Source organism: Rattus norvegicus, chromosome 19, assembly GCF_036323735.1.
Source record: "Rattus norvegicus strain BN/NHsdMcwi chromosome 19, GRCr8, whole genome shotgun sequence".
Classification (NCBI taxonomy): domain Eukaryota; kingdom Metazoa; phylum Chordata; class Mammalia; order Rodentia; family Muridae; genus Rattus; species Rattus norvegicus.
The window spans coordinates 30211652-30235394 of NC_086037.1; the positions used below are offsets into that span (position 1 = coordinate 30211652).

At 47.3% G+C, this 23743-nt stretch overlaps 1 protein-coding gene across 5 annotated transcripts in view; it reads right to left on the reverse strand.

Annotated features, from left to right (window-relative positions):
• The window catches only part of Slc6a2 (solute carrier family 6 member 2), a 45004-nt gene extending 28363 nt beyond the window's left edge, over positions 1-16641 (reverse strand). The window contains exons 1-4 of one of the 5 annotated variants that reach the window (XM_039098031.2): positions 16539-16641; positions 15813-15973; positions 11379-11709; positions 929-1060 (exon numbers count right to left, since the gene is read on the reverse strand). In XM_039098031.2, coding sequence (XP_038953959.1) covers positions 929-1060; positions 11379-11652 — 406 coding nt within the window. In that variant the 5' untranslated portion in view covers positions 11653-11709; positions 15813-15973; positions 16539-16641. Of the gene's footprint in view, positions 1-928; positions 1061-11378; positions 11861-12149; positions 12424-15812; positions 16021-16538 lie in introns of those variants that run through there. The other 4 variants (XM_063278315.1, XM_063278316.1, XM_039098029.2 and 1 more) reach the window with 4 other exon arrangements.
• Positions 16642-23743: the final 7102 nt, after the last annotated feature.

Below are 23743 nucleotides of genomic sequence, written 5' to 3' on the forward strand. Positions count from 1 at the left end.
TTGTAGCTGCTCGCAGCCATTTTTACTAATAATGGATAAAAGTGTACCTGGGAATGAGTCTAGCATAGGAGGAAACACACAAGAGAGACAGAAAGATTCCCGACAGGCACCTGGATCAAAAAAGTGTGTGTGTGTGTGTACATGTACACATATATATACCATAATGAAGCCCATCTCTTTGTATGCTAACTTTATAAATTAGTCATAATTTTTAAAAATATAAAAAGAATACTAAAATGAAACCATCTTGAGTTAGACCTCAGGTGACCTAACAGGAAAGATGCTAATCCATGTGTCTTGTATGACTTTTATGTCAGCCTGTCCTCCTCATCACTAAGCCAGGATATACAGGTGCTGAAGAGACCCTTGCCTCTTAAGGAGAGGATCATGGGATATACCCTATAGTCACTGTCTCCATTTTCCTAACCAGTGTTTCAGAGATACTGGCCTTATTCCACATCCTTCTCCCAAAAGTCTAGGGGATGGAGAATGGCAGTTGTCATGGCTACTTCCCACAGACCTGTTCTAAATTCAAGTACTAGTTAACCTCACAGCACTCACAACTGTTGTGTTGAGCTGTCTAAGGCAGTTTTCTGCTTGAAGTTGAAGGCATCTGTGATCAACTTACCATGCCTGCCACAAGAAAAAGACGTGAGAGCAGGGGTATGCTATCTTTGTATTTCCCACATATAAAAATCCTCTAGTCATTTGTTTAACTAGTGGGGCCTAGCCTGGAGTTTCAGGCTACACCTCAGGTACCCTAGTGTATTTGTGTAAATTTGAATGGTGGACAATCTTGACATTGTCAATGCCCATAGTCCCATGTGATGGTGGGTCTACCTTAAATCTCACCTTAGGAGCAGATTCTTCAGGATACACCAAGAAAGGCTTTGGAGAAAATATTGGTCTTGCCTCAGATCACTCTTACCTTTGAAGAAAGGGCAGATCTTCCACACTGTGGCTGCCCCCTCCCGGTTGAACTGCCCCAGAGCCAGCTCCATGTAAAACAGAGGCATCCCAGCAATGATGAGGAACAGTGTATATGGAATCAGGAAGGCACCTACAAGACATAGAGGCAACATTAGACCTGCAGGATAGATACCCCTTAAAGGTTACCTCTCTACATTAGCTGCAAGGAACCTGTTCATCTACTCATCTGCCCACTTCCTAGAGGAAGTTTTGTGGCAATAGAGTTATGCAGAACACTTGATCGACATAATGGTCATAGTGTTCATAACCATAACAGTGCTTGTCTGCAGTCAGATGAGTAAAGTTTGCGAGAAGCAAGGAAGCAGAGCTGTGTTTCCACAGCTTCTCCCAGCCTTCAGAGCATACTGCATGCCATGAAGCACCACAAGAGACAGCCTCCACCAAACTCACCTAAACCCAGAACCTGTCCCCCCATGAAGCTTCACTCTGGAAACTCCCATGTAAGGCCAGCCTTTCCTTTCAAGGCAAGATGACTGAGACCAGACAGGGAGTGAGCGTGCCTAAGGTGACATGTGGAGTCTTCCTTTCTCACACTGGTATCCTTGCAAGACTTCACATGGCTTCCCCAAACCTGATTTTACTGCATTCCCCTTAGAGTGTCACAGAACCCCGTGAGAAACTGTTACAATCAGGATCATTGGGTCCCCTGGGAGACATTGTTAAGCAGAGAGAGAAGTCAATACTTCCTGATGTAATTTCAGACAGAAGGTAAATTCTCTTTCAGGGTTTCTTCCTGCCCATGGGGCTCACGCTGCTGCTGTAGGTTGCTTAAGGAGAAGGCTGCTACAAAGGGGCCATAAGAAGTCCACCTGCTGAGGCAGAGGTAGAACATGAAGGGGGTTCTAGGCCACCAGAGGCAATTCTGGTGAGATGGGACATGTCTCAATGTCAGGGACAATTCTCTGTGTACCCTGACACCCTCAGGGAGCAACATGGGCCATGAGCTCTGGCTCATGCCATGCCTAGGATTGTATGTATGCCATGTCTGTAGGATCAAAGTAAAACTGTAGCTCCTTTCCTGGGACAGCCAGCACAAAACCAGACTCCTCCTGGATTTCTGAATGAGGTGCTCAAAACTTAGAAACCTCTGACCCATCTGCACCAGGAAAATGAGCAGCATTGTAAGTGTGAGAAGAGGACAACATCGGTGATTTTAACACAGGGATCAGCAACTCCCTGTGGCTAAGCCCCTGAAGTGGTACAGACACTTTCCATGCAGCCTCATTAGATCCTTAGAGCAGTTCTACAGAGCTACATTTCTACAGATCATTGCTCACTCCGTTTTGTGGGTAGAAGCTGAAGCTCTTCACTAGAAAAGAACGGAGGCAAAGGTACACATTATCCAGGGTCAAACTCACCCGGTGACTCAGTGTCTGCCTCTGAAGGAAAAGCCTGGGGCTCTCAAAGCATGACGTGCTGGTCCTGTGGCTGCAAGACTGAGATCATTCCCAGCTAGAGATAGGCCAAGGGTGGAGAACAGGAAAACCTACGGCAAACTTTATCATGCGTGTCATGGAAGGCACTAGAATCTGGGTTTGGCTTTACTGCACAGAACTCTTCTGGTAGCAAACCAGTGCTGTGACCCCTTTCCAGAGGTGGAGACTAAGACTTAGGGACAAATCGAAGTGAGCTGAGCAGACTTATATGTTGGGTAAGTGATACCTATAGGATTTAGGCCATGATAGGGTTGACTCCTGAGTTCTAGGCCCAGCATACCCTGAGGAGTCTAAAACATTCTGGTACAGATAAAGGATATAAATACGATTAAAGCAAGAGGGATATTTGAGGATCTAGGACAAGCCAAGCTATCCAGTCTCTTTGTCATAGGCTAACCCAGCACACCACACTCTGCTCCAGGTTGGAATTCTTTGTGATACCACATGTCAGGGTCTCCTTTCTTCCACTTAACTTCTGCCTCAGTCCCCTCTCTCACAGGAAGGACCCTTCTGGAGTCTGCTCACATAGCTGACAGGGATAGCTGTGATAACTACTTCAGGGATAGTGTGTAGCACTGAATGTGGGGAGGCCATGGGCTTAGGGAAAGTAACATCTCATTTAACGGGGACCCAGTCTATGCCAGACCGCACTAGTTGCACACAGTACTCATTTAGAACTCACCGTGAGAGAGAAGCACCACTATCCCAGCTCTGCAGGCAAGAACACTGAGGCTTAGGGGGAAAAAAAGCTGCTTCTCCACACTAGAAAACATTTACAGCTTAGATTCAAAGCTTGATTTTTCTGGGTCCCAGTCTGCTGTCAAGTAGGAAGCTAGGTCCTAAAACAAGCGAGTAAGTCTGATGGTGGTTCTAAGACTTGCCAACCTGGGTTCCACATTGTCTTTAACATGGCCAAGGTAAAGAACTCAGTCAGTCCACCACAGGCTTGTTTTAACTCATGCCCTTAAACACCCAGCAAGTCACTCAGTTTGAAGCCCATCTCCCCTTTCGCCGTCTTCAAGTTGCCATAAAGTGAGGGAGCACAGACATCGATAATATCGGTCCATGTGAGCCACAGCTCCCCACAGGAATGACTCTCATGTGGACCAATGGATGTTTTGTGGACTACAAATCCCAGAAGACACTAGAATGGTGACATGGGGAATGTAGGAGGGGTCAGAAGGAAGAAATGAAATTATATTTTTAAAATGTAATGGAGACATGGTATAAGTGAAAAGCAGAAAGTATCCACGGTTCAATGACTCTGTTAAAAGAGGACATTAAGTAACAAACTGGTGGGAGCATTCTTACAATGATGGTGGAGGTGGTGGTGGTGGTGATGGTGGTGGTGGTGGTGGTGGTGGTGGTGGTGGTGGTGGTGGTGGTGGTGATGTTAAGTTAAGAAGGAGCTTCAGAAGGGTTGGGGATTTAGCTCAGTGGTAGAGAGCTTGCCTAGCAACCTCAAGACCATGGGTTCGGTCCCCAGCTCCAAAAAAAAAAAAAAAGGAGCTTCAGAGTAGCTGGGAAGGACACCTCTTTATATCCAGCTCAGCAACATTATCTAAAGGCTGCATGCAAATGTACCAGTCTGAAAGAACTGTTGCTGCCATGCCCTAATGTCCCTGATATCTCCTGTATGGCCAGGCGTTACAGTAAGCCTCATACAGGACCTGAAAGTCCAGAATCCAGTCATGGCTCTGAAGTGCTCTGATTTTTAAGTACAGAGCTCACATGAGCAGACCTGGGAAAACCAGGGCAGGATACACCTCTATGAGGCCTCAGCTTCTAACCAGAGCAGGATATACATCTCTGAGGGCTCAACTTTGAGGAGGTCCCCAAAACATAGGACTTCACAGCCTCACACACTCACATATACTCATGTTAGAACTAGATCTTGTGTGTGCACACACACACACACACACACACACACACACACAGAGAGAGAGAGAGAGAGAGAGAGAGAGAGAGAGAGAGAGAGAGAGAGATTCACATCATCTTACAAGGAAGAGAAGTGTCCAGAGAGAGGTGTCCATTGTAAAAGAGACTCTGGCCAAAGGCCTTTGGATACATTTGGTAAAAACTGAAAAGCATACACCTCTCGGGGTCACTGACACTTCCAAATAGCACCTCCATTATATAGAGGAACTCTACTGGCCAAGAGGTTCTGGAATTTTCTGTGAAAATGCTGGTTCATCAGGAAGAAAAGCCACCAGCCGCTGAGATCATTAGATAGCCTCCTGAGAAGGTAAGGGGATCTGTTTAAAGGTGACTGGGGATAGAGGAAGAAGGGCCACTGAGAGGAATGGGAGGGCCCGACTCTGAGGAACTAGGGTGACGTCACCAGAAGCTGCAGCAGAAGGAGCAAGGTCATCAAGAGCAGCCTTCTGAGGACAGACTTCCTTCAGCATTCTGGCCAATCTGAGAAGTGAGAATGCACAAGATGGTTTCCTGAATACCTGCAGCTCATCTGTGGGCTGTCACTGCCTGAGGCTCCCATCAGGACCAACGATGCCTTGGCCAATACCTAAAATATCCAGATTTGGTCCATTGGAGCATCTCAGGGACTAGCATCTCAGTCCAGCAAACTATCCAACCACAACTGTTGGATCCAAATAACAACTCCAGCCACAACTGTTCATTAAACCCTATCTCCTTCCTTATTTTGGCAAGAGACCTTTATAATAGTTCTGTTAAAAGGTCCAAGTTTGGAATTCTCAGCTCTTAGACTTTAGGCCACATAAAGCCTCTGGAATATGCTATTGGGCTCTCCTGTCCCGTGCCTGGGTTCTGTTCCCTGAAGGTAATGATGTCCTGACCTGCACAGTTTTCAACAGATCCCTAGAGCCATTTGCCCAGAAAAACCCAGAGCCAGGTATCTGGAGCATTGTTAGGTTGAGGGACAATGACTCTCTCATTTTTATGTGTGACTCATGCTGACCTCCTGCCCGAGTCTTGATACTCAGGAGCAGCTCCAGTCTAGTAGCACAAGGTGCTTGCAGAAGGAATCAGTTCCTCCCAGAGGTCAGTGGGGGTGGGACTCAGGGGAAGGAGTTTGGAGGCCACTGCTCTCTATGCAACACCTCTCCTTACATGGTCATGCCTCAACATGACGTGTCCTTGTGGATTCTGGTTCCCTATCTCCTTCCTTCTAGTCTCCTTCAAAGCTTGAAGGGGCTTGAGACCCCATATGAACAACAATGCCTACCAACCAGAGCTTCCAGGAACTAAGCCACTACCTAAAGACTATACATGGACTGACCCTGGACTCTGACCTCATAGGTAGCAATGAATATCCTAGTAAGAGCACCAGTGGAAGGGGAAGCCCTTGGTCCTGCCAAGACTGAACCCCCAGTGAATGTGATTGTTGGAGGGGGAGGGCGGCAATGGGGGAGGATGGGGAGGGGAACACCAATAGAGAAGGGGAGGAGGAGGGGCTAGGGGGATGTTGGCCCGGAAACCGGGAAAGGGAATAACAATTGAAATGTAAATAAGAAATACCCAATTTAATAAAGATGGAGGGGGAAAAAAAAAAGGAAAGTGTCTTGGATGCTCAGAACTATATTACTACAAGAAATGTCACCCATAGCAGAACTGAGTAGGACCTCACTTCCCACATTTGAAACCAGCATGAATTTTTACAACATCTTCGGCAGACTGTAACTCCCTACAGGCAGGGGTTGTCTTGCATGTGTCTCTGTACTATGGGGTGTCATTCATCAATGGGTTTCTCTAGAATAAATAGGTCTCTGTAGTGACTCATATTGAGGGTACCACTTATGAAAGCCCTGGGCCTCTTCCAAGAGACCTAGTGCTTAATCCTCACTTAGGCAATAGGGTTTGAGACTGCAGGACAAGATACTCAGGAGTACCATGTGAGAAGGGGTGCTGCATAGAGAGAAGTTGCCTCCAAACTCATTGCCCTCAGTCCCCCCTCCACTGACCTCTGAGAGGAGTTGATTGTCTACAAGTGCAGTGTGCTTCTTGACTGGAGCCGTTCCCGGTTTGTTTTTCCCCTCTCCATTAAATCCCATCTGGTTGGGAACAGCCCCTCAGAGCCTTTTCTTCAGCGAAGGGTAGCGGGCCGCTAGACAATAATGAACCTGGATCAGTACCTTGCCCCTTCCAACTGGCGAGCACACACCACAGCTGGGGTCCCATTCTGGTTGGTTCCTTTTGCATGTGAGCTCAAGAATGTGTCACCTGTACAAGATCCTTATGTGGATAACCCTGTATCCAAATCAGACATAAAGGTATCAAGTTGAAGGGGAGGGAGGAGGGGATAGGGGGCTTACGGACAGGAAACCGGGAAATGGAATAACATTTGAAATGTAAATAAAGAAATATATCCAATAAAAGAGGGGGGGGGAAGAAAAGAAAATGCTATATGAAATAGTATTTAAAGCTGATTTCTACTCCATAATTTTTTGTATGTTTTAGGTTCCGTTTGTTGACATAAAAGTACTTAGAATTAAAAAGTAAAAAGGTATCAAGTTGAAAACCCCCAGGTGTTTGCATCAGCACCGCCTTCATTTGTGCTAACGAGGAGCCCAGGCATGTGTGTAGTGAGGAAAGTGCTGTAAACTCAGAATTATGCTATCTCGTGCAGGAACGCTAAGCCCACTGTCCAGGTGAGCAGTCCATAGTGACGTGCTAGAGACCAGATGTCCTCAACCGTTCTAGGGTCCCTGGTCTTCCTTTAACACAGTTCCTTATGCTGTATTGATGCAGCCATAAAGCTAGTTCACTGTTACTTCACAACTGCAATTTTGCTACTTCAATGAATTGTAATATCAATATCAGATATGCCCGATATCCGATATGTAGCCTCCAAAGGGGCTGTGACCCAGAGGTTGAGAACCACTGCAAAAGACTGTCTGGACATGCCCACCGTTTGCTTCCTAAATCTGCCACATTGTGACCTCAGGCTTAAGGAATTCTTTTTTTTTTTTAACCTTATCCCCTTTACCAAATTCTCTTCAGATTAAATTCTACTCTTCTTAGAATTAGGACCTCATTCTATACCTGCGTTAACCATGTAGCCAGTATCATCAAAAATATAAAAATGGCAGCATTTGTATTTTGCCTCTACTATGCGACATTATCCCAAGTTATTTATCTATATTGTCTGATGTTATCTGGTCCTGTAGAAAGGGCCAAAATTACCCACACACACACACTTTGCTACGCAAGGAAACTGAGCTTAGAGACACCATATAACTTGTCCAAGGACACTTCCCTACCAAATACCATACTCTGAGTCAAAGCCAGGTATGCTCAAATCCAAAGATCCACAGTCACCTCGAAATTCAGTGCGAGCACCATGCACAGAGGACAATCCAGAGGTCACCTCCAGACATGCGTACTCAGCCACCTGCATATTTGTTCCTTCCCAGAGACCAGCACAGACCCAACGTTGGGTTCAAAGGGAACGATCTGGAATGCGCAACCTGTCATCCCAGCAGCTGGTCTTCAGGAAGATGTTCAGACAGGCTGATCTTTGACAGTAATTCATTCATAAAACACTAGCCAGGGGCATAAACTATTGGCAACTTCGTCATTTCAAAACATTCTCCAGTCTGGGCCAGTATAAACACTCAGACTTGGAGGGTTCTATGTTAACACTGGCACCAAGGCATACAAATACCCAGGGCCAGGCTGGTAAAGAACAGGATGATGAAGCCTGGCTTGCATACAGCTGTAGTCAGGGCATTGGGGAGCAATGAATTGTTGGGTCATCTCAAATTATGCCCCTTTATATCAGGAATTTTAATGCCTGGGATCACAGTGAGTGGTGGGGTTGGGAATTAAACTCAACTCTTTGGCTTCTTCCAAGATAGAAGAAGAAGGAGGAGGAGGAGGAGGAGGAGGAGGAGGAGGAGGAGGAGGAGGAGGAGGAGGAGGAGGAGGAGGAGGAGGAGGAAGAAGAAGAAGAAGAAGAAGAAGAAGAAGAAGAAGAAGAAGAAGAAGAAGAAGAAGAAGAAGAAGAAGAAGAAGAAGAAGAAAACTGCGTACTCACTGCTCACCCATCTCTGGAGCTGGATTCAGAATTATTGAAGGAGAATGGGTCCACAAAGAACAGCATGAGGTCTCAGAGAAGATCAAGGCCTGAGGAGATGCTGAACATCCCCTGGAACAAGGAGTGGGAGCACTAAATGGGAGTGCTCTGTTCTCCAGATGACAGACTAGATGAGACTACCCTTCCCCAGAGCAACTGCAAACCTCCTAATCGGCCATGGAAATTCACTGATAGCAGCCCTTCCCGCTCAGTTTAGCATCCAAGATATCCACGGCCCAGCCCCAACTTGCCTCTCACCCTTATCTCTCCTGGCTTGCCCTCCAGCCAGTCTATGTTCCTTTCCCAAGGAGCCTTTTCCAGGTGGCTGCTAAAATGCTGTTTTTCCGAGCCCTCCCTGTCCAGAGCAGCTGAGTTCCAACCGCATTTCTCTTCCCCACCCCGAGTCACCCCTAAACAGCCCCTCCTTAAACCTCTACAGCAACAGTTGCTCCCCCATCCCTTTCCCATACTTTCCTAGAGATGCTGATAAAAAGAAGCAGCTACACTCTCTAAGACATGCATCACATAGGTTCTCCATGTGCACTCAAGTGTTTAGTCCTTATCCATGTGTGTAGCTGAACAAGAAGCTTGCACATATGAGAAAAGGCTAGAGAGTTGGCCCAACGTCATACATGTTTGAGACTGGAGCCTGTAACTTCACAGCCAAGACTCTTAATGTCTGGGCTGCACACGTATGCACGCACACACGCACGCACGCACACACAGGTATGCACACACCATCCTCTCTAACATGTCACTGTGTTAGTTCCTATAATGTTTCTGCCAAGGTTTGTGAAATTGGCAATAAGTCTCTGAGAGCTTGGATTATTCTGTTAATATGTTTGTTCACTACACATGGGTAGGAACTTTCTACCACATTCCTAGGACTTGGATCTTATTGGGGATTAAAAGCCAACAGTCTGTGCTCTCAACTTTTCTCAGCCTGCTTGGGAAACAGGTCCATAAAAGACAAATTGTGGAACAACGGGGGATAGGTCACTCCAGGACCAGTATATGCTGGAAAGGGAATGTCAGTCAATTTCAAAGAAAACTTTCCATCTGTGACAAACTTGCTGCACTTTGTCCCTGGGCACCCAACTTATCATCTAGCACACAGCAAGCGCTCTTCCCAAAACATGGCAGTGGCCAAGCGGACAGTTTCAGTGAGAGCCCTGGAATACCTATTTAGCTCACGTGTCCAGCTGGCCACCTGTGTTGCTTCAATTTCAAGGGGGCACATAACAATGAAAAAGAATTGTCACAGCACGGTAGTGAGGACTTCTGGGGACCAGTGCTCCAGGCAGACAGAATGGTGGCTCATACGTCCAGGTGGCCCCCACAGGTCCTAGCATCATGTCCTACACTGAGCTGACCCAGAGAAATATTGTTGATTAATGACTGTCTGATGTCTAGGGACAAGCAGTCTCAGACAGTCACTGAGGACATGCAACGTGTCCCACGGTCTCCCAATTTGTCATTTTTTTTCTTCATCGCCCTGCTTGTTACAAATATAGAATGCTACCCTTTTGTTGTTGTTACTGTTAGCCTCCAAGGGCCAGAATGCTCAAATCTTCCCAGAGTCCCTGGAGGATCCGCAACCACAAAGTGAGGAAAAGTTTCACCTTTGGGTGGTGTGTCCTTTCCTTAGCTCTCTCTCTCCGCCTACCAGCATCTCCAGATGAGAGCACTGAACCAGAAGAGTAGCAAGGGCCACCAGAGACAGGAAGCATCTCCTGAGACTAGGGACCCTTGCCTTATCTGGAGTATCTAATGGTGACAGACTCATATCAGGAAGGGCTCACAGGACAGCTCATCAGTGGGCTCTTCTTCCTCAGTGAGAGCTGATGCTTCAACATGCAACACAGTCAACTCAGAGTCACCTGCCCTCTTTGGCGACCACACCCTCTTTACAAATACAGAGTATTGTTTATCCCAAAGCAAGTGTCCAGACGGAATACAGAAATAAAGAACTATTCATCTTGGTTTCTGAAGGCATAAGCTTCCCACACCCCCAGACCCTGTAAATTGTCACCCTGCCTCCAGCTGACTTCCCTTAAATTCCAAGTTAGAACTACTTTGTGGCATGGTGATCCACGGACAGGCCAATGCCTTCCTCTAGAAGTCCATATCCTTAGGCTCTGTGCAGGGCACTCCTCAACTTATATCTGAGTAAAGGTGGTGGGGCTGGGGTGGTTTGGCCATGCTAAGCTCCAAACCCTTCAGAAAGGAGCCCGAGTCTACCTCCGTGGTGCTGTATGTGGCCTGTGGGTTCATTCCAGAGCAGATGGGTAAAATGACAGCTCATCACGAAGAGGACAAAAGGGCTTGTCTGCTTGGTGTCTTCTCCAGGCTTGTATGCACTGGGCTTCACAACTTGGCCAGAGCTTGCAAAGCTAACAAGGACACTCCAGTCCCCAGGAGTGCCTCAAGGTCCCATTCAGCTCTTGGCATCCAGTATCCTGATCTCATGAAAGCTGTGTACACTTACCCCTGTAGCCCGCTGAGGATCCAAGGGCTCTCATTTTATCCAGCCTAACGCCTGAGCTCCAAGGTTGAGTGCTAGAATTATCGTCAAATCTTGTGTCTTGACTGGAACATCCCAAACTTTTCTCTACTCCCTTTTCTGCGTCACAGCATTGACTCTGAGTCCCTGGCCCGACCAGATGCCTTCTATGCTGTCCCTGAGCCCTTGTGCCTACTACTATTCAAGGTTCTGCCTCTATTTCCCTAACAGAAACTACCCAGATCCTTTTTCTCAGTACCCTTAAGAGTTCTTTCCTGCACACAAAATTTTTTCTGTGTCTCCTCTTTTCCTCCATGTGCATCCCTGCTCCCTCCCCAGACAATGCCACAAGAACAGGCAGCATCCCAAAAGCTTCAGCCAACCCTGTGCTCACCACCACCATTCTTGTAGCAGAGATAGGGGAAGCGCCACACATTGGCCAGGTCCACTGCGAAGCCCACCACAGACAGCAGGAAATCAATCTTCTTGCCCCAAGTCTCCCGGGGCTGCGCGTCACCATCCTGGGATGCCAGGAGACACTGGACGCCGTTGTGCTCCTTCACCACTAGCAGATCGGCGGTTTTGCAGGGCCTCAGGGGCTGCTCGGGCAGCTGGTCCGCCCCGCCGAGCTCAGGCTGCACCTGCGGCTTCATTCGTGCCAGAAGCATGGGTGCGGCTGGAGAGAGGGACTTCGGAGGCACTGGGGACACACCAAAGTTCAAGTTCTGCTCGTATGAAAGGAGAAAAAGCAGTCAACAAGGCTTGCCTCCCGTTTGCACCAACTGAGACCACCCAAGGGAACCCAGATGTCAGGATCCGTGCGCTGAGCGGACTCAGGCTTCCTAGAAAAGGAGTGCCTGAGTTGGGAATTTTTGGACACTAAGGTTGTGACGTGCGTCCGACTGGGACAGAATTTATAGGTGGGGACCTCCTCGGGCCGCCCTGTGGGTCGGGCTAAAGACCCCGCCGAGGTCTACCTGGGTCATTCACTGTCCCCTCCCCTTCCCTAAATGCCAAGTTTCTTGCGGGCCCTGAGGGACCGAAGTTGACTGGAGGCCCCTATCCAGCTCCGGGGAACGCCCTCCGACAGCACTAGGAGCCTTTGGGGACACTCTAGAGGGTGCAGCCGCTCACGATGTGCCTCGGAGCCGGTCTGCACACTTACCGGTCCCGCGCGCACAGAGCGCACTCACGTGGCGGACAGCACGGGGATCCCGGGCTCCAGCCGGGGCTGGGGCTGGGCTCCGCCGCGTGGCACTCAGGCGGGGCCCGGGAGCGCTGCGGGGACGGGGTGGCCGGCAGGACGCGGGCTGGCTGGCTCTGGCCGCGCCAGGAGGAGGCCGACCTGGTAATGTAGCCTGTGCCCCAGGTAACGCGCCTATTGCATTAGCCCCGCGCCCAGCCCGCTCGGTCTGGAGCCTGTTAGCGCTAATGCAGACTGACAGCGTGGCCGGGACTGGCAGAGGCGGGGGCGCAGCTCCCAAGGGCTCCGGGGTGGCGGGTGCCGGACTCTCAGAGACTCGGGGGATCTGGCTTAGCACCCTTTCCAGGCTGCTCCCCAAAACACCTGGCTCTGACCTCTGGACAGAGGAAGAGAGCAACAGATTCCCAGAACTCCCAGAAGTCTGTCAAAGGGGAGTTGTAAAGACACAGGGAAGCAGTCACCACCCCAGTGACACCAGCATTGTCATACACCCAAGCCACTTAACCTACTTGGTGAGAGTTTTCTCCACCAGCAGAATGGGAACTTAGTGCTCCGAGATGAAGACTGTGACTGGTGGCCTGCAGGCTCGGCCTTTTGGGTAGTTTTGTTTGGCCGGCTCTGCTGGTTGAAAGGTCATAGACAGATTTTACTCCTGGCTCCATTTGTGACCAGGCTGTGACCTTGATCTTGGGGTCTGTGGCCCTGATCTATAAGGCTGAGAACTGATACCCACTCGTTCTCAAAAATGCTCCCCGTATGCCAAATCAAGCCTTTTTAGTTTCCCACTAGTGGACGACACCTTCAAAGAGCCGGTTGTTTGGTCCCGGAAACAGGAGGGAAACAGGAAACACAATAAATAAATACTTATTACTCACTCGTGTGGTATGGACTGGGGGCGGGTAAAGCAAAGTAAGAAAATGGATGGAAAAAGCAAAGTAGGGCTGCACATTTTTAACAATATGTTCTATAGTGTTTAAGCATGAACTACTTGGACCTGAGAGTTTACTTACCCAACTTCTTGTGTCTGAATCAACCCTGAAAGGAAGATCGCAGAGACAATCCCAGACACCCAGTGTGCAAAGAGCTTACCGCCCTTAGAACTGCTTGTGGTCATAGGAGAACAGGACTTTGGGGAAGCCAAATTAGTAAGGTCAGCAGGCAGGAATGTAGGGAAGACACAAAACAGTACGGGAAGACGCTTAGATAAGCCTAGCCGCACTGATCTTTCTACACTTTCAACATTCCAAGCTCAAAGCTACCCATGGGCACTTGCATTAGCTCTGACTTCCATCTAAGTTGTTCAGGTCTTAGTGAAGATATTCCTTCTTAGACTTGTGCATCTAGAAGTCGCCCCCATCCTCCATCAGATCACTGATGCAATTTATTAATTATTAATTAATTAATAATTGATTAATTGATCTCCCTTTTAGTGGCAGTTGAGCTCTAGAAGAACCAAGTATTGTCTACCTTATCCACCTGTGTCTCTGGCACTAGAACTCACTAAACACTACATAAAATGAATGTGTGACTAAATATGGGGATATTTAAAGAATTTCACACACAGGGCCAGCAACACAGGTATCCTGTGGAGAGGATACAGAGAGGAGAGGAGGGGACAGCCTGAGGGTGGGAGATTCACCCTGATCTCTTGGTGACTGATGCAGGAAGCAGGAAATTAGGCCAAGGGTGGACCTGAGGTTTCAGTATGAGAACTGAAGGCAATAGGTTCCTGCTCATCGAGAGTGGTCATCTCAGGACCTCTATGACAAACCTATAAGGAAGGAACACACATAATCTGAAGTTCAAGAGGTCTGTCTGAGGCCCAACATGTGGGAGGTGTCAGGGCAGAGCTGAAAAGGACACTCAGATCTCCTGGTCCCCCAATCTCTGGTCCCCCCTTCTATTATGGATAAAGACACCTGAATCTCTCTAGCTAACCGGATGTGCCCCACTCTGTTTCATGCCTGTCCAGCTGGTGTTCGAACTCTGAGAACCTCATTCCTGTACGCCTATGACGCCCCCCAACCCCTCTCCTGCTCACCCCATTTCCCCCATCTCCAGCCATACAATCATTCCCAGTTGCCAGAGAAATTCTTGAAATTCAAGTCCAAGACCATTACCTGAAATCCCACAGACACCCAGTATGGCTGTATGAACCATGGATGCAGAATAGTCTCGTTTTTCTCCTTTGGGACACTTGGTATTTATCTGCCCATTTGAGCATTTGATACTTGGCCAGTCGGAAAAAGATAACACAATTTCAAATGATTCCCCCTGCCTCTCCAAGATGACACACAAACAGGGTCAGCAGTGCAGACAAGATTTCGCTTGCCCATCCATTGCCATTAATTTTCTTCTTGCTTTCCCCAAGCCTTCCCTCCTCCTTCAAGATTGCTCAATGCTTATACATGCTTGCTGCTCTTGGAGAAGACTCAGATTTAGTTCCCCGCACCCACATGACAGCTAGCATCTACCTCTAACTGCCCTTTCCTCTTCTGACCTCCACAGACATCAGGCATGGATGTGGTGCTTAGACAGACATCCGTGCAGGCAGAACACTCATACACAAAAATAAAATAAGTCTTCAAAATATACTTTCTTCTTTAGCACATGGGTGATATTTAAGAACTAATATTATGGTTTTATAATATTAAAACCTGCTGAGTTTTAATATACTCTTCTCATCCACTTGTCTATTTGGGGAATTCCTGTTCAACCTCTCAAACCTCCAAGGCCATGTGCAATGCAAAATCTTCCCTGACAAGCAACGCTCACCAGAGTCAGGTCCTACTTTTTATAGGGCTTTGTGCTTGCCTGGTATAGTTGTTTGTGCAATTCCTCTATGCAGGATGAGGATCTGATCTAATTTACTACATAGCTGGAACTGCAGAAACTCATACAAGACAGAAGGGGAAGGGCACATGCCCCTTGCTTGGGGTAGTTAATGTTGGAGTCATCCAACACAGAACTTGAAACGAAGGTCAGAATGTGTGAGGGAGGGAACTTCTGGGAGGACTTTAGAGAGTTAAGAAAGCCAGGCAGGAAAGGGCATGAGACCAGGAGAAGGTGGGTTAAAGAGTAGTTCATGAAATCAGCAACTGGTGTCATCCTGCTAGGACCTCAGAGGCACAGCATATGCCCTGGAGTTGTCCCCCCAAGGAGAAAGCTAAAAGGTTTACCCATGAAATGTGTTCCCAATTATCTACTCTTTTCAAGTGCTTCCTATCTGACCGAGGGTGAGTATGTGTCTGCGGCCAGAGAAGGGGTCTCAGTAGAGATCCAGGTCCTGGAAGTGTCTCTTGCAGGATGGAGAGAAACATTCCCCTCACTACATGGACATTACCAGAAGGCTGATTGGCAAGTCCTCAGAGTTCCCGCTGTGGCTTCCAAGACATCTGGGAGACTCAGTAAGGACACCAGGCTAGGGCTGGGCTAAAGGAGAAGATGTCTCCTCCATTTCCGGCTCAAACTCCCTACTCCTAGTTCTAAGGGCCATTGGGGCCATGTGGCTTCTCTCCTGCTCTGTGTCCTGCCCACCAGGTGGCCCGAGGGCAAGTAGTGGGCAGGAGGCTGCAGTATTATCAGAGCTAGCATGGTCTCTGGGGAGGCGTCATTTCCACTTACCAAGGCACTTGGTGACACAGGCCATGAGATGCAAAGCAATCTCTGGGGCTGTTAGTCCATCTTCGGTCACCGTCCTGCAGACACCAGGTTTTGACAAACAGAGCTTGGGCTGGGGTGCATCTGGAATCCAAAGGACTGAGTCCTGGAGGCACTTTTGCAGCCTTTATGTTTAAGGCATTGTAGGAGAAATTAAAGCAGGAAAAAAAGAAAATACCTGTATGTTCTCTCTCCCCCCTCCACCTTCCTCCCCAGTCTTCTGCCTTCTCTCCCTCTCCCTCTCTCTCCCTTTGCCTTTCCCTCTCCCTTCCTCCCCATCTCTCCTTCCCTCCCCATTAGGATATTAAAGCTCTTTCATTGAAGTTGGTCTGCCCAGCGTTATTGATCATTGGTTTAACCTGTGTTCTAAAGACAAGTAACATAACAAGTCACCCCCAATATAAAACCTTCATGAGTTACAAAAAGATCTGTCTCCACACACTTCCCACTAAAACTTCTTGGGGCTCTTAAAGCTTCTTGCCTAGAACACTGTGGCTCAGTCCTGGGTGTCTTCTCTGTCAAGTTCTAAGCCCAGTTGACCCCCTGTATTCACTGGCATTGGAGAGCAATGGTTCGTCCCTTGAGGACCTCCACCTTTAAATCCTCTGCCTGGATCTCTGCTCTGGGTTCCAGCATTCCGGATTCAGCTACACTCTAGGCCTCTCCACATGAAACAGAGCCAATGAGTACCTAAAACTAGTCAAGAGCAAATCAAAGCTCCTGGCGCCCAAACCTGACTTCCACAGTTGCCTCAGTCTAGGTTACACTTTCTCCCTCTTTTTGCTTCCCGAGGCAGTGAGCTTGAAGTCAGCTTGATTCCTCTTGCTTTTATATCTAACCCTGCACAGCTTCTGTGGACTCTAAATCATGTCACATCTCAGCACCTCCGAGGTGACTTCCCTGTTCCAAGCCTTATCACCTCCTGCCAGGATGGTTGGGACAGTCTCCAGGTGGCCTCCCCTGCTTCTCTCCAGTCCTCTGTGACTTAAATCCTCCAGGACTACCAGGAAGATGCTTTGCACATGTTTACTTCTGGTTACCCTCGCTCTTCAATGGCTCCTGTCTTATTTGGGACAAAATCTAAAATTCTTCCCTACCCAATGAGACTTGTTTGCACCGGTCAGGTGAAGCCCCACGGCCTCTACATCAATCAGGGACTGTGATGTGAGAGGTAAGGGGAACAAAAAGAGCAGAAAGGCTATCTGAGGTTTGCTTGGGCTCTGCAGCTGTGGCTGAAGGCCATCATCAAGGTGAGATAGGGCACAAGAAGAATAAAAGTAGGGCAAGAGAAGAACCAGGAAAGAGAAGGGAAAAGTATGTCCAGAAGACATGGTTCAGTCTCGTGGAAGGAATGGGGATTTTCTTTCTTTCTATGCCTACCCAGATATATCCTTGGATGGCCTTATTGTGCCCATGAGAGTTACAAGACAGAGGTCTAATACCTGGCTCCTGGCTCTCCCCTGGGTAGAGGGAATATAATCAGCCTAGCATGGGACCTTTGTCCATGTTGGAATATCAAAGTAGGTGGAAGCTCAGAAACAACCATGAAAGTTGTATCAGACAGGTATTGCATAAGTGGCCACTTGAGTCCATAAGGAAGCATGGACTTGCTTCCCAGAGATGGCATCAATGCACCATTCTTGACTGAATATGAAACCCATCGAGTATTTTTAAAAAGCATAAGAACACTGTGAACAGTTCACAGTTTTTAATAATTATTTTATGAATACACAGACTCCATTCAGTCCAGGAACGGTTAAGTAGGGTGTCCCCATGTCCCACAAGGCCTTGTTCTAATAGCATACACACAGCCCACCCCAAAAGTAAATTATTGCCCCTACCTTTATCTTTATGGTGTTACTAGCTGTGAATTTATTCCCAAGTACTGTGTTGTTTGGTTTTAATTATATAATTTTTAAAAAGATTTATCCAGAATGATGGCATTTGCCATAGTTGCCTAATTTTCATTGTCATATATATTCATTCTGTGGGATAGATGATCACAATTTACTTATTTATTAGGCATGAAAGACATGGAGTTTAGGGTTGTTTCCAGGGTGTATGTGTGTCCTAGGGGGTGTTGGAGGACTCTATCTTGTTGGGATAACTCAAACAATCCTATCCATAAACATGTTAAAATTATCTTTCATCCATATCTACAAGAATTTCTCCAGGAAGTGTTCTTGAAATTGCTCTGGTGTTTGTTTGTTTGTTCTTAGGTTATGCTCAGCTTGATGAAGAAATGACAGCACCGTTTCCTAAGTGATTGAACCAACCACTGCTCCCTCTAGCCACCTGTCAGTTCCCAGTTCTCATGTTCAGATCCCCACTAACCTTGGTGTTTGTTTTCTGGGCTGTTAATCCTTGTCTATCTTCTGAGCATGAGATAGTGTTTTATTGTGGTGACTTTGCACTTCTCTCACTGTAATCATACTGCGTCCCTTCTCCCATGTCTCTGGGTCCTTTGCATTTTCTTTTCTTCTGGGTCAATGATGGCACATCTGACCGGTTGTCCATTGACTTGTCTTAACTCAAAGAAGCTCCTGAAGCATGCTGGCTGCTCACCTTGCTGTGTTATGTGCAAGCATTTTCTATTTGGTTGCACAAAACACTTCTCTGTTCACGATTCTGCTAGAAACCTTTTGCTTTCACTACAATTAGATATGTCAACCTTTCCCTACTGTTCATGTGTTTTGGTGAAATTTGAGAAGTTCTTTCCTTGCTGTCATTTCCCTTCATTATATGCTAAACTTTCACAGTTTGGGTCCTTCATAGTTCTGTGATCCATTCAGTGAGAGTTGTATGGAAGGAATTTCATTCATTTTTTGTAAGAACAACCGATAATGGATTATCTTGGTAGAACTATCAAGTAGTCACTTCTCTGCTTTGATTAACAAAGAATTCTCTATCTTAAACAGTCTCCTCTATGGTTTAGCTTCTTCTGGGCTTTCTCTTCTGGGTCTATTGATCTATTTATCTGTAAGCATCGAATACCTCACTGGCTTAATAACCATTACTTTACATTCCTAGCTACAGAGAAAACCGGCCAGTCCTTCTTCATTGAAAGTGTTCTAACTTTACTCCTATTTAAACTCCATATTTCACCTGCAGAGTTCTAGGGGGAGTGGATCGTTGTAGTTCAACAGTGACTGTGCTCTGTCTGAGGTCTGTCTGAAGGGAGCCGACCTCTTCAGAGGGTCTGATCCTCTCATCTGAGAATAGAGGGCACGATGTCTCCAGCTTCCTTGGTGTGCGAAGCATTTTAGTCCTCGTGTGGAGCATCCGAAGCAGAATGGCACCAGGACTAAAGCACATCCTCAGATACTGTGTGGCCTGAGTTTTAATACTTTCCCCGGCACCGAGTGCTCGCAAACTCTTGGCTGAGTTCCTCCGATTCCTTATCTCTAAAGGGTGTCCGTTGTGTAAGTGTGTGAGCTGCTGCTGCTGCTGCTGCTGCTGCTGCTGCTGCTGCTGCTGCTGCTGCTGCTGCTGGTAGTTTGGTGGCCACAGTGGTGGTGGTGGTAATGACTTGGTGGTACCTCATGGAGCTGCTAAGGGGATTAATGAGTAAATAAACACAAAGCCTTTAGAATAGCACCCACATATCAGTATTTCTCATAAATCTTTTGGAGGTACAGAATTTGATCCCCAGAATTTTAAGTTAGGCCCACCTGACTTCAACTTCCACGACCAGGAAGAGGCAGGAGCCGTGGGTTGGGGTTACAGCTTTGAGTGCAGCTTTTAGAGTTCTAACTCGACGCCAGCTTCAGTGCTTCACATCAACCTTCGTTCGTCGGATGATTTTTCAGACTCGATTTCCCCATCTGTAAACTGGGCATGACAGCCCCTGTGGTACAAGTGTTTCCAGGCTCTGGGATTATCAGTAGGATTTATGTTTTTTGGTTTTTGTTTTTTTTTTTCTTTTTTTCGGAGCTGGGGACCGAACCCAGGGCCTTGCGCTTGCTAGGCAAGTGCTCTACCACTGAGCTAAATCCCCAACCCCAGGATTTATGTTTTTAAGGCCGTTGGCTTATTTGCTACGGCTGCCTGCTGGCCACGTCTCAAGATCTTGTCAGTCTAGTAGATCCCTGGGCTTTGTTCTGGACTCCTGGATGGAGCGAACTTGCAACTGGGGCCAGGAATCTACACGCTTGTGGCATGGTTAGGGTAAACATTAGAAGCCCAACCTTCTGCCTTCCTGGATACAGCAAACAAGCATAGAAACTCTCCGCCTTTCTATTAGGAACATAGGATTAAAACCAGGCACCTACTCACCAGCTCTGCCACCTGACACTGATGAGTGCCTCAGTTTCCCATTTCTGAAACAAGATGATAATGGAAGCTATCCCATTGAGTGGACACCAGACTTAAATGAATCAGTGGTTGCAAAGAGCCGAAGCAGGGCTGGGCACATGCTAAGCACACAATGGATACCAGTGACCCGAATAGTAGATCTTTATTCATTGCACAAAGTGGCTCTAGGCACTGTGCTGTTTGCTTCATAGAACATTCATGGTTGCTATTAAATCTATTTCATAGGTTAAACAGTGGGGCTGAAAATGACCAAAGCCCTTGTCTTGGGTTGAAGGGATAGAGTGGGACTGAATGGGTCTTGAGCTCAGGACATATATTCTTTACCACTCTCCCATCCCAGGGACTTCGCAACTTGCTATTTGGTCCTCATCCTCCTCCACAGTCTTCTATGTTCATGGTCTCCATTCTCAGCAGCCTGCTGATTCATCCATTTTGGCTACAAACCTTGAAACGGATGCCTTTCTGAACCCCTGTCATACCTACCTGCCAGCTGTCTCCGTCTCTAGCTCTCCTGCCTCTCAAGACTCACGAGTTCTTCCCAGGCTCCTAGTATCATCATCTCGTTCGCCATCTTGAGAGCCTACCCCAAATGCTATCCTCTTTCTCCTCTTCTCTTCCTCCCTGGGTGGTTCCCACTTGCAAAGACTTCCACATCTGGAGACACCTCTCCCCTCCACACTTTCCTCTGATTCATCATCTTCCTCCCATGGAGCTGAGAAAAAGAATCCCCCACTCACCCACCCCAGGCTGTACATCCACTGTAAGTTAGCACAGGTTCGTCATGGCTCTAAGACTTAAGATTTTGGTCCCTTGACACTTGAAAGAAGACTCTTCCCACACCATCCCTGTCATCATGTGATGCTCATCAGTCATTCATCGCACCAGGTGGTCTGGCTATAAAGTTCGGAGAACCAGAAGAAGAGTCTATAGGTCCACGTAGAGTCTTGATAGTGGCAGGAGGAGGAGGGTCCAGGTTAGGCAGGTTTTTCCGGTAATAACAGAAACAGGGTCGCACTTCATAAGTCACTGTGATGAGGAGTCACACAAAGTCACACTTCCCTGTGAGGAACTAAGCAAGTCACACTGCCTTGGTGGCGTGAGCCAGTGTGTTAATGTTACGTCTAATACCATCATCCACCATCATATCAGAACACACATTTCCATGGAAAAACTGGGGAGAAGAAGGTCGTAGAGTGGTCTTAGGAGATGACCCAAGTCTCAGAGGTTAAGAGCACTGACTGCTCTTCCAGAGGTCATGAGTTCAATTCCCAGCAACCACATGGTGGCTCACAACCATCTGAAATGAGATCTGGTGCCCTCTTCTGGCCTGCACGTGTACATGCAGGTGGAACGCTGTATACATAATAAATCTTAAAAAAAAAAAAAAAAAAAAAAAAAGAACGGATATGGATCCTCCAAGTATACAGTCATTGCAGGTGGACCCTCTGTGGCTTGACACTGAGACTATCACCCATAAATGTATGTGCATATTTTCCATATGGTCAATACATGAATTGTATATTTATGTAACCTATATACTACATGGATGTACACAACATACTTAGTATATACCATTATATATGCATATATGTATAAATAAAATTTGTGGGTAGCCCTAAAGTTCTATATTACACACATGTATGTGCACATATGTATACACACACACACGCATTTCTCTGAGTGTAAGAGAAAACAGCTAATTATAAGTGAACTTTGTAACTAATAAATACACCTATTTAATTATATGGAGGATATTAAAAAGAAAGCATCAGCCTTGTAAAAAGTTCCCCTGACAACTCTCCCAATCAGAATCCCCTCCCTCTGCCCAAAAGGAACCTCTACCCTGACCTCTGATGGGCGAATCCCTTCCATCTGTCGGAACAATAGAAGGCATCATGTATGTTGTGAGTTTATGTAAATGCTATCATTCTGCCTGAATCCTTCTGCGAATGTTCTTGAGATTATGCCAGGTTGATATGTGAATCTCCTTCTTTTAAACAAATGGGTTTGATTAAGGAAAGCGAATTGATTGGAAAGAAAACACCAAGACCACTCCAGGACAAGTGGTACAGAGAGTCCCAGAACCATGCACCCCTCCCTCACCACCATTCCCTTTTATGATTATGCAAACTGAGGCCAGGGACAGTAAAGGTTGTGCCCTCTCCACTCCCGGTCTCTGTGTATGCTCCGGTCACAGTCAGAATGAGGTTCCAGCCAATGCCTGAGACCAGAGAGCTTTCCTATTATGTTATCTTGGCAAGAAGTATTGCTCTTTATTTCACCCACCCATAATCAGACACCAACCCATTTCCCGGCCGAAGTTACTTCTCAGCCTTGAACTGCAGAAAGTAAATTGTTTTGTTGAATCAACTGCTTCAATGTTAAGTGGGGCTGTGACTGCACTGGGGGGGGGGGGACCCACTCCCACTAAAGCTGCTACCCAACCTTCAAAGTTATGACAAGTCTTCTATCAGCAGCCCACCTCAGTGACCTATATTTTAATGTGTGCTATTAGATTATTGCTAATGAGACATCTTAGGGATAAAAGAATTATGCTCCTTGCTCAGGCCATGGCAGAAGTACAATTGAATTAAAGGCTGAAATCGTTTAGGACTCTGCTAGACAAGCTGTCCCCCAGGCTGGGCCTGAATGCAGATATTAGGCTTTGGAAATTACACAGGAAAAATAAGTATAATTGATCTAAGGTAACCGCACTCGTCTAAATTAAATAATGTGATTGTTACAGGCAGAAAGGCTCGGGATGAGGAGCGAGGCGGAAAAGGCTCCCTATCTGCAAACAAAGTTAGAAGTAAGAGCCCCAGGGAATTGACTTTTCCCTGATGAGCTGAGTCCCCTCCTGGTAGCTTCTGCGAGTCCATAGGTAGCAGCTGGAAGGGAACCTGGTCTGGATGTCATAGAATGTGAGGCTGGGCAGTCACCACCACCACCATCCTCAGGCTCTTTCCCAAAACTTGCATCTGGGGTGGGGTCCTCACAGCCCGCCCCCTGCTGGCTGACAGGTGGCATTTCTGTCTTGTGTTTTCCCATGGAGATGCTCTCAGGGTTGTCAGAGGTCATTCATGGTCACCTCGCCTCCTTGGAGAACGCTTCCTCCTATCCCGTGCCATCACTTATGTGACAACTACACCTGAGTGCCAACCTCTGACCAGCGCCTGACAGTGTGTCAGAAGACCCAAGCTGTCTGAGTTGCTTCTTCTCAGGCCCCACGTGCAGCATCCTCAGCTCTTTCTCTGAGTCTGTGTTACCTGGAGGGAACCACACAATGGTAGGTGCTGGCATCAAACATCACAGGGGAGAAACAGGCCCACCCATCTGTGAACTGAGAGTTCTCGCCTGCTGGCAGTTCTCTCTCCCTTAGCTTCGGAATACCCCACATGCAGGCAGCTAACTCAGTGGGCAGCCTGTAAAGGAAGACGTGGTGGTTCCCCAAGGATCTTGCCTGCTGTAAAATATTGCTGCTCTGGGGTCTTAAAGCTCACCATTAAGACTTAGAAGTGTCATTGTCTTGTGGTTAAAACTGTCTAGGGTAGACACATAGTGAAGAGAGTTTCTCTCTCCTC